General features: G+C 40.2%; 2 protein-coding genes and 1 long non-coding RNA gene across 3 annotated transcripts in view; 2 read left to right on the top strand and 1 right to left on the bottom strand.

Moving 5' to 3' along the window:
* Positions 1 to 1,314, top strand: part of EIF3M (eukaryotic translation initiation factor 3 subunit M) — a 28,501-nt gene extending 27,187 nt beyond the window's left edge. The window contains exons 10-11 of the mRNA XM_054026334.1: positions 592 to 652; positions 1,027 to 1,314. Of these exons, the coding sequence (XP_053882309.1) occupies positions 592 to 652; positions 1,027 to 1,147 (182 nt within the window). The 3' untranslated portion in view covers positions 1,148 to 1,314. The remainder of the gene's footprint in view (positions 1 to 591; positions 653 to 1,026) is intronic.
* Positions 1,315 to 1,404: 90 nt separating this feature from the next.
* Positions 1,405 to 16,450, bottom strand: part of CCDC73 (coiled-coil domain containing 73) — a 159,824-nt gene continuing 144,778 nt past the window's right edge. Inside the window, exons 18-20 of the mRNA XM_054026161.1 lie at positions 7,333 to 7,501; positions 2,906 to 2,948; positions 1,405 to 2,382 (exon numbers count right to left, since the gene is read on the bottom strand). Of these exons, the coding sequence (XP_053882136.1) occupies positions 2,128 to 2,382; positions 2,906 to 2,948; positions 7,333 to 7,501 (467 nt within the window). The 3' untranslated portion in view covers positions 1,405 to 2,127. The remainder of the gene's footprint in view (positions 2,383 to 2,905; positions 2,949 to 7,332; positions 7,502 to 16,450) is intronic.
* On the top strand, positions 9,557 to 11,629 carry LOC128836245 (uncharacterized). Its single transcript, XR_008444753.1, has 2 exons — positions 9,557 to 10,615; positions 11,302 to 11,629. It is a non-coding gene; the product is annotated as an uncharacterized LOC128836245 (long non-coding RNA).

Raw genomic sequence — 16,450 nt, 5'->3', positions numbered from 1 at the left:
ATCTTTAAGAGAAAATTACATGCAGTTTGCCAAATTGGGTACACAGCTCTATAGAATATTAGAACTTAAGTAATGAAAAGGTACTGCTTGTTTTAATGTAGACTTGTCTGTCAAGCCACATGTGGTTTAAACCCTCCCCCCAATTTGTATTTCTAAATTTATGTAAAAAATCATGTATGAAACATCATATTTAAAGACTTGGCCAACTGTTGACTTTTGAGAAGTGTTTTCTTTTCAGTGACAGGAATTGTATTTCAAATAATCATTTATAGAACTAATAAATTGTTTGCAGGTTTAATTTGTCATCTGTTTTTGCTTGCTGTCTTTAAAACAGGATGTGTTTTGTAGGGGAGAACAGTTCATAAAAACTGTACAGGATATTGCTTTAATAGATTGGCACCAAACCATAGGAATTCATGGATGACCTTGTTACATCACTTTGCTTTTCTGCCTACCAGATTATTTCGCTGTAACATCCAGCAAGTTATTACTTGTATATATTTACATGAATTTGAGTTTAAAGATGCTTATACTATTTTATGTCCTTGCTGTCTCTTGAAAATATCACTCAAATCGTTTTCCTTTATTCAGCTGTAAAGACAAAGATGGTGAACTGCAAAATTGATCAGACACAGAGAAAAGTAGTTGTCAGGTAAGACTTAATTCTTTGCGGCATTTTGTAGAACAATTTAATGTGTTCTAATTATTTCATTTAATATATCTGTTTAATATTTTAACTAGAAGCAAGGTATTGTTCCTATCAGTTGCCTGTAGTTAAATAGTTGCTATTTATCATAATTTTATTAAAGCTCAGATTGAATGTGATTAGCTTATTTAATAAGAGAGTCCTATTTTCCAGCACATTTCATTTAATGACCTAACAGTGGCAAGAATACTAATGACTTTTGCTGCTTTAAATACTTGGGGAAAGATACAGTGTGGGTATGGTAAAGCCTTTTATAGAGATACTAAAAATAGCAAAAATGCTGTCTTAATCCCTTTTTCAATTTTGTTTTACTTTTATAGTAACAGCACACATCGGACTTTTGGAAAGCAGCAATGGCAACAATTGTATGACACACTTAACTCCTGGAAACAAAATTTGAATCATGTGAAAAACAGTCTCCTCAGTCTTTCTGATACCTGAATGTTGCGTTTTTTTTGTTTGCCTCAGAGCAGATTCCAAAAACATTCAAAACTTCATTTTGACAACTTTTGAAGTTTTTTTTGTCTCCAAAATATGTGTAATTGGTTTTAAGAAATTAAAGACTCAACTATGAGCTACAAAAGCAATAAAAGTAAAATGGGAAAACACCTTGAGTTCATTAATACATTTTTAACAATGAATAATGATCATATTGGCTATGCATTAATTCATTTTGGTTCTCTCAATTTTAATCCTTTCTTTGAGGGGTAGGGAGGGACGAGAGAAGCAGTAGGATGATGATTCAAGTAATTCTAAAGTGAGTGGAAATGGAAAAGAAGAGATGATTATCAGCTGGATAGAGAAAAATTAAATCTTTATGAAATTGCCACCCTATTATCTCTGTAAATGATACATTTAATGACTTGCCTTTTAAGAGACAATATTTATTCTAATATTCCGATTGTATCTATATGTACTTAGTACGATATTAAAAAAAAATTAGCTCCTCTTTAAGATCTGATACATGTAAACAGCAGACTTTCTTATTCCTGTGCCAGTTAGTGAGTCATAAAGGTTTGAAGGGACCATTCCATTCTGAGACGTCCTTTGTCGCTTTTGTTTGATAGTTGTGCTAGTGCTCATTCTGGCGGAGAAATTAGGAAGTCCTGCAGCTAAAATTTTCAACATCTGAAGGAGGTACAGTTGTTAAATACATCACAAATTACACTTAACAGACATATACTTATAACACTTGTGTTAAATTTTTAACTTCTAGCAAAAATTTTGTAACAACTTGCAAGGACTTTAATTGCAGAAATGTAGGGAATCTATTTTCTTTTAATACAATTACATCAAAATACTGGGGAGGGAATCGGCGAGTTTGCAGTCTAGAGTTACCCACAAAATAAAATATGCACCTCTTTACTTCCAGTAGAAGATTTCTACAAATCTTTCTATGATATGCATATTCAGAGATTGAATTATTTTTCTGTTTTGTCCCCTACCGCAGCTTTTTCTAGACTTTCTTCATATTTCCTTTTTCTAGACCGGTGGAGCCTTTCTAAATTCAAAAACTTTTCAGTGTCATTGATTTGACTTTTTATAAAGAAGTTATGAGAATCACAATTCTGCTCTTCCTTGCTGAGTAAACTTTTACTTGAGATTGGTGTATCTACATTGGAAGCCAGATGGGAAAGCTTCTGCTGGTTGCATGATACAGTAACTCCTGCTTTAACCTAAGAGAATAAAATTTAGCATTATAAATGCATTAAACTCAGAATAACTTGATATATCTAGAGATGCATTGCAAATTATTGAATTTTGAAGATTAGCAAGTAAGGAGGAAACAGACATGATTAACAGTGAGGATAATGCATTGCAAAACTAATTTCATTTAGTTTGACAAGCATAGTTTACTTTTAATTTATTCTGCTTCATAATGTATTAGTAAATGTACTGTATTCTATAAAAATAATGAAGTCTTAATTTGAGACTTAAATGCAGAATATTCTCTGAGAATTGGGGAGAGACTGCCGATTTTGGATTAAGTATGCAGTTTAGCAAAGTATTTGCTAACATACATTATGCCAGTTGGAGATATTTTTATGTAGTGATGCCTGTCACAATTTAAAAATACTCTTCATTCTTCAGCTGACAGTCAGTGAGGAAAAAATGAGCCTCATGTTGTTAAGAGCTCTTTTTGCTCTTCATTTAGTTTTTTGGATGGTTGTGTTTACCATGTTGTAGAGAGACACTCACATCTGATCGAATCAAGCATGTACAGTGTTTTCTGGATCCAGCACTGACAGATGATAAAATAAGTGATCAAAGTTATATCTTCGGACTATATAGGTATCTGTAATAAACCTTTTCACTTTCCCCTAAGAAAAAAACTGCAAGAATTTTTTAAAATAAGTTATTTGCTCCCTTGAATTATGCACTCCATTCTACCTTCTATCAAAACAAAACAATGGTAAACCCTAAGGTTAAATTTAATAGACGTAAAGCTGCAGTATACATTTGTTTTCTCCCTTCCGAGGACTGCCACTACTAATGGAGTAGGAAAGCGGAATCAGCCATTAGAAACTTGGCATTTTTCCAATATGCTACTTGTGTTCAAACTGCTTACTTTCAGTTTTAAAGTGACATAGAATGGAAATAGTGTCCTAATTACTCTGGCTGTGGATAATTACTAGAGCAAACCAACTCTTTGCACAGCACACGTGTTACACATAGATGCAGCTGGTTTGGTGTGGGGACATTTTATTGGTCCATGGCTCACCTTTCAGACATAATATAATGAATTAACAAATATTTCAACTGCTTGTCAGATTATTACCACTGAGTGGTACTTTGAAACTACATTTCCAAGAACTGCAATTCTGTTACGGGAGTCCTTGACACACACAGGGTCTCAAGGAGTTGGCTCCATGCACAAGTTGTCCAGCTGACTGAAGATGCATCTAGCACTTTTTGACTATTAGGGTCATTTTTCAGCTACAGGCAGAGGGAGTATCTCTTGAAGCTGTAAGGACACTGACTCCACACCACTTTGTTAAAATAATTATGAAAAATAAAAATACGTATCTAAGGCCTAACCTCCTACAAGACCCATTATGTCGTGTTTTTATAACCATTTTTGCATTTTAAAAGGAATATTGTAAGTATGTTTCAACTGTACACTAAAATAAGAGTAATTTATCTCAAGATGGAGTATGGAAAAATATAATAGTTCTTTCTTTTATGACCAAATGCTGTTCCACACTTCTACCCCTAGTAAGGTCCAAAATGTAACGAAACTGTTGCAGTTCCACTATGTGGGCTGCCATGCAGAGAAACTGCACTATATGTAAGACAATGAATGGTGGACCTGGCTCTTCTCCACAGGCCTGAAGGACTGTGGGCAAGCTGTCCATTGCCAATGCTTCCACCAGCCAGAATTCCCATTTAGGGGATGCATGGAACTATACCTGCACCTTCTTATTAGATTGGCGGGAGGAGAATTGTTTTTGCACTTGGCATTGCTAGTAAGGTACCCATGTGCAAGGCCATTTACTAGGGTTTTCGTCCAAGAGGGACCAGCATTTGAGCCCTGGAGAATAAATTGCAGTAGGTAGTATGTGTAGAGGCTCATAGATTCAATATAGATATGTTACAATGTGTTTGAAATACTGGATAGCTATGTGAATCCCATCCATTGGATTAAAAATTTGTATCCTTTAGGCTTTTAAATGTTAAGCACTCGGGTCAGCAAATGAGTTAAGGATGCTCATGCAACCTTAACTCTGCACTTGTGCATATGCATTCTGATTGCAAGCACAGTGTATGGATATATACAATTCCTTGATTCCTTCTCCTCCCCCCCCCCCCCCCCCCCCGTAATCTTAGGTGCACTTGTGTAGTATCTTGTACTATTTTTGTCATTCGTATATATCCTATTTTCCATGTTGTTGTGGTCCAGGTGATCCTTGACTTAGACTTTTATATGGTACATTCTTGCCTGTCTTATCCAAATACATGGCTTATTTAGTCAGCAGCCATATCTTATACAATTTTTTTCAACCACTACACATACATCCTCACATATAATTCATGGGGGTCAGGTAGTTATGAAATGTGTTAGCTATGAAATATTTCAAGTATCCCAGCAAATTTTCTCTATTGCTGTTATACCTAGTTTGCAGTATGCTTTGTGAAAATGGTACAATGATGTACTCCACTTCTGATAGAAATGACTACTGGACTATGGCTGGCACACACAGTACTACAAAATACCACAAATGTATGTAAGGGCTAGTCTACACTAGAAGCACTATAGCGCATCTGAAGAAGACGCTTTATGCCAATGGGCGAGATCTCTCCCCTCAGCATAATAAAACCACCTCTGTGAGAGGCGGTAACTGTATCGGCAGGAGAAGCTCTCCACTGACAGCGCTGTCCACGCCGGTGCTTAGATTGGTGTAACTTACGTTATTTGGGGGGGTGGCTTATTTACAACTCTGAGTGACCTAAGTTATACCAACCTAAGTGGTAGTGTGTATAAGCCCTAAGGTTGTAGAAAAGCTGTATGGATTGTATTTGAGACAGTCTAATTAAATGATCAGATATTATTATAATACATAAGTACAAGGGCCAGAATTAAGGTTTTACCTTTGTAATTTCCAGGTTTATGACTGTTTAACTATCCAACTTTAATAGCCTCTATTTTTTCTAGGTTTACTTTAAAAAAAAAAAAAAATCTATATAGCAGAAATAACTACATCACCAGAGGGTCTGATCTCATGCACCTTACGAGGTCTTCAGGAGAGAGCTGCTCTCCTTGTAGACCTTAGTTGTGCAGCTTTTACCTTTCAAGATGCAGTGAATGAGACATGTCTGGAGCAGGAAATGTTTCAGAATTAAAGGGCTCAACTAAATAAAAAAATACCCCCTAGCTTTCCTTTTTTTTTTCCCTCCCAGATGAATGTATTTAGTCTGAGCTAGAATACAATTTATTCAGTGTGCTGTAGCATATAACTGGTACAGTAGTCTATATGATAGCAATATAAGATGTTAGTGATCAAGAACACCTCTTAACTATTTTTAATCCTCCAGCTCCCCTTCTTTATGCCTATAAAAGTTATAGTCTTGAGGAAATAACTTATTACAATTGTAATACCAAAACAAATGGGAAGAGGCAGAGGCAAAATCCCAGGCTGAGGCTTTATAGATTCAACACTTTGAAATGCACCTGAAGTCAGCAAGATCCACTGGTTATGTCTCACATATGTCTAATCCACAAAGGCAAGTGGCTACATTCTCCCCCAGTGGAAGTCTTCGCTTGGATTTCATGAATAGACCTAGGTAGACCACAGTTCAGTAGTGTAGTCTAGAAGTGACAAAAGTGTGTATAAATGCAGTCAGAGGTGTGTATGTTAAAGGAAATGCTGCAACCTCTTGTCTAGCTGTAGCTAAGACATGTTGGTCTACTATTTTAACTAAGGGCAGAAATAGCATTTCCACTCATTAAAAGGAGTGGATATAATTCCTGCCAATTTATCCAGGTGCTTCTCCCTACCACTCAGCATTAACTTCAGCTCATCTTTATCCTTATTCCTATGTCTTTCACATGTGGAAAGAGCAAACACATTGGAACCTGAGTTAGGCAAAAGAGAGATCTGAGTATCATGAGCATATTGCTGCGCATGCAGCCTAAAACAACTCAACTTTCACCGGTGGCCTCATGTTGGTTGAAAAAGAATACTGATAACATGGAAGTAGTGTTTTGAGAGGCTGAAGAGTTGTTCAATACAACCCTTTGAGATTTATCCAAAAGGAAGGAATAGTGCTACTAGAGAACAGGTGAGCCAATGGTGCTGAAATAGTATTGAAAGTGATCCAATAAAATCAGTAGACCTCTAACCTTGGTCTATCAGATGAAGATATCAGTATAATTATCTCTACATAACCAGACCAATAGGATCCAGCTGACTGCCCACCATCTTCTCAGTAATCATTTCCAAAATGGAAGGTCCAAGATGGTTAATTCACAAGTTGTCACCAAAAAAAAAATCACCCTTGAAGGTATGTTTAATATTGTGCCTTAGAACTTGTCTCTTTGAGACAGAAACCAGACTCAGCCCTTTTCTTCAAGTTTTTACATATAGTGTTACGTACCACAGAGATCTCCAAAATGCAACATGAAACATGGCTAGTTTAATCTTATATGACAAATTGACCCTAGAGGATGACAGGTTTCTTCTTAATTCTCTGCTTATGCATACATTGATGTATACCAATGTGAATATTCTGCCTTATTAAACAAAGATAATGAACAAATTCAAAAGCAATGAGTAATATATATTTTATTGCAGCATAGAACAAACAAACAGATACTGCAATTCATATATATTCTGAATTATTTTATTAGATAAGTAAACAAAAGGAACATAATGTGCTTGTCTTCCTATATTGTAGGTGATCATTTTTATTGAGGTGCATAATGAACTACCTCACCCTCTCCTCCCAAAACAGACTGGCTAGCATCTGCTTGATTTATATGCTGTGACTTTTTCCTGCTGTTTTCTATCAACATTAATTGTGAAAAATGGTGCCATGTTGCCCTCTTGATATTATTTTGGAGATCGACTAGGTCTTAAAGCATCCAGATGCATACAGTTCTACACATATCTGTGGAATTAGCTCACCAAGGTCTGCTCGGCAATATTTTTAATTGACTTACATGTTCTGTGGGAAAAGAAGAATCATAAAAAGTCTTTGCTATTGCATTCCATTCTTCACTGGGATCTCTCTTGGGACCTCGATGGATACTTGAGGTATTCAAAGTGTCAGCAACTCTGTTAATACTGCTAGAATCTGATTGACAAAAAGGAAATGGTAACAACTGCAATTCATTTTCTAGGCACTAATTTTAGAGTGACTAAACTTCTGGTTTATCTCTGATCTTAAGAATCACAAGTGTTTGTTTTAAATCACAGAATTTTTGTTTTGATTTTACCTCATTTATACTTTGTTTTTCTACACTGATCTTACTGCCAGAAATTCTTTTTCAGTAGAAGAGCAGCAAGAATGATTTTTTTAATAAAGTTTCCATTTTAATAAAAAATACTGTTTACCATCATTTCATTTCTATAATGCATTACAAAAAGTCCCAGTATGAAAATAAGATATTTTTGGTAAATAATTGCAATGAAGAGGAAGTTACTCACCTTGTGCAGTAACAATAGTTCTGTGAGATGTGTGTCCGTAAAGGTGCTCCATGGCAACTGCTCTTGCATCCCTGCGCTGCTGATAGAACTTTGGTAGCAATGTTCATTCACCCCACATATGTGCTGTCCCCTCCTCGTACTCTGCCAGGAGGCTAACCAGCACGCCCGGGTGAATCCCCCTCAGTTCCTCCTCTACCACAGAGTCCTTGACAAGAACTGCTAAGTAAGCGGAAGAGGGTGGGTCATGGAGCATCCCTAGGGACACAGATCTTAGAGAACCATCTTTACTGCACATGGTGAGTAACTTCCTCTTCTTTGAGTAGTGTCCATATGGGTGCTCCACTGTAGGTGACTCCTGAGCAGTATCCCTAATGGGAAGCTGGGATTTTGGAGCTGTTATGGATGACAATACTGCGGAGCCAAAGACCGCGTTGGAAGCAGACTCCGCAGTAATCATAGAGTGTTCTGAGAAGGTATGCGCAGACTCTCAGGTTGTCGCCATGCAGATTTCTGAGATGGGGACATTCTTGAGGAAGGTGACCGAGGAGGAAACAAATTTTGTGGAGTGTGTGTGGATTCCAGATGGCGATACTATGTTGTGACCCTGATGGTGTTTGATACAATTCGAGACCCATTTGGAGAGTCTCTGGGCCGATATCGTTGCACCATTAGACCTTTCCGTAATGGAAAGGAAAAGCTTAGATTTCCTAAAGGCCTTTGCCCTTGCCAGGTAAAAGGCCAGGGCTCTCCTAACATCTAGCGTGTGCAGTATAGCCTCTTGTTATCGCAGTGAGGATTAGGCTAAAAGGATGGGAGGTGAATCAGTTGGTTTATGTGAAAAGATGAGGTCATCTTGGGGATGAACTTTGGCTGCGGTCTGAAAGTAACCTTGTCCCGAAATAATATTGTATAAGGGGGTGGGAGGGGTGCCATTAGTGCTGCTATCTCCCCTATTCGCCTTGCTGAGGTGATTGCCACAAGGAACACTGTCTTCTTAGGCAGGTATGTGAGCTAACAAGTGGCCATGGGTTCAAAGGGTGGCTTAGTCAGGCTCTTTAGTATTACATTGAGGTCCCATATTGAGGTGGGGCATCTGGGTTGGGGAAAAAGATTTACTATATCCTCCAGGAATTGTTTTGTAGTTGGGTGCGAGAGCACTGAGAATCCCTCTTATTTCTTCATAAAAGGCTGCTATGACTGCTAGGTGAACTTTGAATGAACTAAGAGAGAGTCCTGATTTCTTGAGTCAGTATATACTGTACCATTGGGAGAGTAGCAGATGGGGAAATTTGCTTGGAATTACACCAAACCAGAAATCTATGTAATAACACTCCCCATACTTCCTGAATGCAGGATCTTTATATGTGCTGGAACCATGAAGGAGCCAGGCCTTGAGTTGGAGTATCCACAGGTTGGGGTGGAAAGTGTTTCCTTCGTTCTGCGAGAGGAGGTATGGAGAGAGACTAGCAGACATGTTGCCAGCTGTGACAGGTAAGGGTATCATATCTGTCTCAGCTAGATGGGAGCAATCATTAATACAATTGCTCTCTTTATTTTTAATAGGACTTTCAGCGATAGAGGAAATGTGGGAAAGGCGTATAAATGGCCCTTGTCCCATGAGAGAAAGAAAACATTCCTAGTGCTGACCGAGGCCTGCCTTGGAGAAGTAGCATGGGCATTTCTTGTTCAGGTAAGTGGTGAACAAGTCTATTGTTGGTGTCCCTCACTGTCTGAATATGCCATAGAGTACTACTGAGTTATCTCCCATTTGTGGTTGTGTAGGAACTTGCATCTGAGACTCTCCACTGTCGTGTTCTGCACTCCTGGTAGGTAGGCCATTGATATTGTAATGCACCAGTTCCATAGCATTAGTGCTTCCTCACAAAGGGAAGGTAATCTGGCACCCATTGATGATTTATGTCGTACATACATGCTAGGTTGTCTGTCATGACCCTTGTGTGTGTACCTCTAATCAGCAGAAGGAAATAAGCACACGCATTCCTGAGTGCTCTGAATTTGAGGACAGTGATATGAACACATGCCTCCGTGGGTGACCACTTGCCCCATGTTGTGAGGTTGTTGAGATGTGTTCCCCATCCTATAAGGGATGCGTCAATGGTGAGGAGTAGTGCCGGAGGGGGGTTGGGCTGTGCAAACGAGATCCCCGTGCAGATGTTTGCTGGGTCCTTCCACCACTTCAAGGATTGCTTGACTTTGGTGGGTAATGATAGGGGCTTGTCTAGGCTGTCTCTGATTGGCCTGTAAACTGAGGTGAACTATGACTGGAGACACCTCATGCAAAACCTGGCATAAGCTATCACAGATGTGTCTACAGCCATGGGTCCCAACAGTTGAAGGCAGCGTCTGGCTGACATTTGAGGGCTGGTTTGCACTGGCTCCTCAAGCTGTTCCACTCTTATAGAATCTGTTTTGTGGGAGGAGCGCTCTCACTCGGAGAGAGTCGAGATTGGCTCCTATGAACTCTAATCTCTGTACTGAGGTTAACATTTATTTTTGGACGTTGATTTGTAGGCCCAGGCTTCTGAACAAGCCCATAGTCATATGGGTAACCTGCAGAGTTTGGTCGAAGGAACGAGCCCTGATGAGGCAGTTGTCTAAACCCCCATTTAGATGGGGACAGATCATGATTCTCTGGAAATGAAGATGAGCTGCCACTACAATGAAGACCTTGGAGAATACTCTGGGAGCCGATGATAGCCCGAAAAGGAGTACACTGTACTGGTGGTTGTCCTGTCTTGGGGTAAATATGAGGAACCCTCTGTGGGATGGTAAGATTGAAATAAGCATCCTGAAAGTCGAGGGGTTAAAAAGTCTCCCTTTTCCAAAGCTGGAATAATCGCTGTTAGAATGACCATCTTGAATTTTTGAGCCTTGGCAAACTTGTTGAGTGCTCTGAGGTCCCATATGGATCTCCAACCCCACTTCTTTTTTACTGTAAAGAGTAAAAACCTTTGCCTCCTACTTGCTGAGGTACTGGTTCTCTGGCTCCTACACAGAGAAGGTGATCTATCTCTTGTCACAATAGACTCTCATGAGGCAGGTCCCTGAAGAGGGATGGGGAAAGGTGTTGCAGGGACAGAGGAAGGGAGGTGAAATGAATGGAATACCCATTGAGGATGATCTCTAGCACCAATTTGTCAGATGTTATCCAATCCCAGGTGCTGTGGAACAGAGCAAGGTGGCACCCAAAGGGATGTGAAGGGTTGTTTAGCATCAGATGGTATTGGAGGGAGTGGTCTGTTGGTGCCCTGACTAATCTGTCAAAATTGATGTTCTGAAGTGGATGGTTGGGAAGAGGAAGGCTTTGTGCCCGATGGTTTTCAGTTTGAGAATCTGGACTTTTTCCTTTCATAAAAGCATTGGGTTTGATAGTGTGCTGTGCAAGATTTAAGTGAGGGCTGAGGACTGTATTTTCTCTTCTGTCAGGTGTACAAATCCCCAACAACCAAAGAGTAGCCCTGGAGTCTTTGTGTGTGTGTGGAGGGATGCGTCCGTCTTTTCTGCAAACAATTTGGTGCCTTTGAAGGGAAGGTCCTCTGTGGTTGTCTGTACTTCTTTGGGGAAGCCAGATAAATGTAGCCAAGAGGCTCATCGCATCACAATTGCTGTGAAGATGGATCGTGCTGCAGAATCACCTACGTCGAGCACTGATTGAAGAGCCATCTTGGCTACCAGTTGTCCTTTGATAATGGCCCTAAACTGATCTCTGTGTTATTCCAAAAGCTGATCAATAAATAAATTGAGTTTGGAGTAATTGAAGTAGTCATATTTTGCTATTAGAGCTTGGTAATTTGCGATATGGAATTGTAGTGTGGCAGAAGAATAAGCCTTTCTTCCAAAATGGTTGAGGCGTTTCCAATATTTATCATGTGAGATGGACTTTGCCTGGTGCTGACGACCTCTGGAGTTCACTGCATCCACAACAATCAAATTAGGGGGTGGATGGGAGAAAAGAAACTCTGTGCCCTTGACTGGGATGTAGTATTTCTTATCAGCTCGCTTACAGATTGGCGCGACCGATGCAGGGTCTGCAATATCATCTTGGCTGGATCCAAGAAAGCCTCATGGATGTGGAAGGTTTCTCTGGATGAAGAAGAAGAGTGTAAAATGTCTATCAGCTTATGGTGTGATTCTTTTACCTCTAGAGGCAATTGCAAAGTATCTGCCACCCTCTTAGGTCTTGAAAGAGTTTAATGTTGTCTGTAAGAGAGGGCAGAGGGAGGCATCTCTGCCTCATCTGGTGAGGAGGATGAGATGGCGGAGGGGGACGAAATGTTGGTCAGTGGTGGGACCCTATTTGTCAAGTATCACATGGTTAGAGTTGGCCACAAAATTTCCATTAAAAAAGTCAATGGAAAATGACTTACACAGTAAGGTCCAATGCTGCAAAGACTTTCCACGCTGTGAGTAGTGCCATTAAGCACATGCCTAAATCTTTGCAGGATCAGGGCTGAAGTCTATTTTCTAAACCAGTCAGCGTAGTCAGTTAGTGTTATGAGTCAATGTTGATACAGCAAAGTAACAAATATCAATCATTTAGTACAGTAGCAAAAGTTATTACCTTACTATGAATATACATATGTGCTTTGCCTTGGCATTAATTTTTATAAATGCTTTCACATGTATGTACCAGCAGGAGACCTTAGTCTAATTATAATGTTATATTTCATTATTTTTTTGTTGTTTGGTTCTGTTATAATTCTTCAGGAAGGTCTTATATTATTTCCCAGTTCGCCCTGGAGATCATGTGTTGTGGCTGATCTCTGTAACCTACCAATGTCACTCCCTAATTCCCTGGCAGAATTGTGGTTGAGTGGCATAAGGAATTCCCTCACATAGGCTGTTAACTATTTCTGCAATGCACCAATCTGAAAGCATGGCATTTGTATTGAGATTTGAAGTCAGGTATCCCACAAGACTACAACATCTTCTAATCTAAACAGATGTGTAAATGTGTAAAAGTTTTGTAGTTACTTAACCTACAGTGCCTGTATTTCTTTGAGATCTGTTGTCCACATGGATTCCACCCATGGTGTGACTGCCAAGCATTTGGTGAATACCCTGTGCTGCAGAAGGACCAAAAGGCAGGACCCTGTGCTGAGAAAAAGTTCCTCACCTTGTGCTGTAATGATGGGTTTTCGAGATGTGTCCTCCTATGGGTGGATGTGCTTGCGTCCCTGCACTGCTGATTGAAGACTTCAGTAGCAGTGTCTGTTAGGCCTGCACATGTGTTGTCTCTCATATGGCTGCACCATGAGGCTAGCCAATGCATGAAAGCTAACCTCCCTCAGTTCCTTCTCTACAGCAGACTCATTGACAAGAACTCTAAAGTAAAGGGGAGGAGCATGGGTTGTGGAGCACCTGTAGGAATACATATCTCAAAGAACCATCATTACTGCACAAGGTAACTTCTTTGAGTAGTGTCCCTATGGGTGCTCAACTGTAGGTGACTCCTGAGCAGTACCCCTTCTGAAGGGCCGGGACTTCAGAGTTGGGTCAGTTACAGATGACCGCATTGTGGAGCCGAAGATGGCATTGGAGGCAGAGTCCCTAGTGATCACATAGTGTTCTGCGAAAGAGTGGACTGATGCCCATGTTGCTGCTCTACAGATCTCTGAGATAGGGCTATTCTGGAAGAAGGCAACAGATGAGGAGATTGACCTTGTGGTGTGTATATGAATAGAGTCTGGAGGGGTCATGTTGCAAGTTTGGTAACACTGTCTGATGCCATTTGAGACCCACTTGGAGAGCCTTTGGGCTGATATTGCTGAGCCCTTGAATCTTTCCACAATGGAGAGGAAAACCCTACGGGACTTCCTGAAGGCCTTTGTCCTGCCCAGATAGAAGACCCAGGGCTCTCCTGACATCTAGGGTATGCAATATAGCCTCCCTGTTGTCTTGGTGAGGCTTGGAGTAAAAAATTGGAAGGTGACTCAATTGATTCATGTGAAACAGGGAGGTTGGATGTGGCCTGAGCATAACCTGGCAAAAGAGGAATTCAGATTCATTGGCAGGGACATAGTAGTTTTTGTCTGCCCACTTGCAAGTAGGCACTACCAACGCTGGGGTTTGCCGTATGGTTCTTGCCGGGTCTAAGGTAGTTTAATAGGGAGGGCGATCTTTGAGAGGAGGTAGAATGGAGGATGTCAAGTCAAGGAGTCAATGGTGAATGTACTTCTAGTGGTATTTGGAGAGTGTCTGCAACTCTTTGCTAACTCCTGGAAGAGACAAAAGTCATCTGCCAGAGATGGTGGGGAAGGCATTACTGCTTTGTCTGGGGAGGAGGAGAATATGATCCTCTGTGTCAGTTCTTCCTCGGCACCACCCTCCAGTTCCTCTATAATATCTTGTGGAGGCTCCGAAGCTCTGGATGCTGCGGCCGAGGGGGTGTGTCTTGAGGGTTCTTGGGTGAGGCTTGAAGCCCGAGAGGCATGTCAGCGATATGCTGCCCAAGAGTCCCAAAAGGGCCAGTACGGAGACATAGATCCCGGTGATGGTGCCCATGAGTGGCCAAACCAGGATGGCAGTGGTGGGGCCACCTGCGGGTATATTTTAGGGCTTTGTTGATACTGAGCACTATATGGGGCCTGAGTGGAGTATTGTGATGCCACTTTCTCTGGTTCACTGTCTGAACCCTCACTAGAGAGCGGAGGAGCATGGCATGGCAGTGGGGATAATTCCCGTGCTAAGCACAGGCTCAGTGCATAGATCCCGGCACTGAGAAGTAGAGACTGCGGTACGTCCGATATGCGGAGGTCCCTGAAGTGGCAGGATTCCATTAGTACTGATTGTCCTGGTTGTCCACTAGTACTGATTGTCAGTGCCGGGGGGACAGGGATCTTGTCCGTACTGGTCGCGCTGGTGCCGGTGGAGGCATCTTATAGCTCTTTCTGAACTCTTTCCAATTTTTCAGCATCTTTATTGAAGTGTGAGCCCCAGAACTGGACACAGTATTCCAGTAGTGGTCTCATGCCATATACAGAGATAATACTATCTCACTGCCTTGATATTTCCCAGATTATACCTAACTGGAGGCTCATGTTCTGTTGCTTATCCAACATTAACCCTAAGTTCTTTTCAGTTCCATTGCATTCCAGGATACTAACTACCATCTTGAATTTGTGACCTACATTCCTTGTTCCTAAATATTTGATCTTGCATTTGGCAGTATTAAAACCTTTTATTCAAATGAGCCCACTTTTCCAGGTGTTCTAACTTGGTCTTTATAATGGGCCTGTCATCATTATTTTCTACTCCATCCCTGTGTGTGCCATCTGTAATTTTTACATTGTTACGTTCTTCCAAATCATTGATAAAGATATTGAATTGCATTGGGCCAAGAATAGATCCTTGTGGGATCCCACTAGAAACACAACCATAGGATAATACCCCATTTCTAATTATTTTTTTAGACCTACCAGTTAACCAGCTTTTAATCTTTTGAATATGGTACAATGATTTTGTAAAGTGTTTCTTTATAGTGTTAATTTTATCATCATGTGGGACTAAGTCGGATACCTTACAGACATCTAAGTATATTATGCCAACACAATGACCTTTACCAAACAAATATGATTGCATTAAAACCAATATCGCATTTGTCTGACAAGACCTATTTTCCATAAAACTGCGCTGATTAGTATTAATCATGCTACCATACTTTAATCCTTTACTGATTTTGTCCCATATCTGCCTTTCCATGGTTTTGTCTGGGATGAATGGCAGGATAATCAGCCTAAAGTTATCCAGTCATCCCATTTACCTTTAAAATAATTATTCAACATCAGCTTTTTTCCAGTCCTTGAACTTTAACAAATCTAGGAATAATAGGAATCCTCATTAAAGGTTGAGAGCAATCCTTAGACAATTCTTTTAATATTCATGGATGCAAGTTATCCAATCCTGTCCATTTAAAAAAATTAATAGTTGCTGTTTAACATGCTTCCTTGTTACTGATGGCACAGAAAATATTTCCTTATTATTTTAACATATGAATACATCACCCTGCTTCTTTCCAAATACAGAACAGAAATATCAATTGAATAATTACATCTTTTCTGCTTCATGATTGACAATTTTATCATCCTTAACTAGTCTGAGATCTGTATCAGTGTTTGGATTTCCTTTGTTTCTGCTATATTTAATGAATTCCTTCTGATTTTCCTTAGCCCTACTGGACATAAAATTTTCATTGATACTGTTGCCCCTTTTTGACTCTAGCAGTTGGCCAATATTCAGGGCGTCCTTCCTTAGGGAGGAAAAATTGATGATGTGAGTCAGGTTGCAATCCTATTTACAAAGAACATACACAGAATCCTGTTTCCCTAAACATAGTAGGCAGTTTCCTTGCTCAGAAATTGAAGTCTGCCTTTTCAGTGAGTATTATGCCCAAAATAAGCTCTGTCCTTGTGTTCCTCCCAGGGCCATGCTCACCAGCACTTCTCTCACATTGGGCTGACTATCTGTGTTTTCTACCTCTCACACACAGGGACAAGCTGCAACCAATCAATCCTCCCCTGATTTTTTTTTTATTTTTTTTTCCAAACAGTCCTAAGAAAACCCCTCACTCACCCTA

The sequence above is a fragment of the Malaclemys terrapin genome, chromosome 4 (genome assembly GCF_027887155.1).
Source record: "Malaclemys terrapin pileata isolate rMalTer1 chromosome 4, rMalTer1.hap1, whole genome shotgun sequence".
Taxonomy (NCBI): domain Eukaryota; kingdom Metazoa; phylum Chordata; order Testudines; family Emydidae; genus Malaclemys; species Malaclemys terrapin.
Note: the sequence above shows the minus strand (reverse complement) of the source record. Positions and strands in the feature narration are given on the sequence as shown.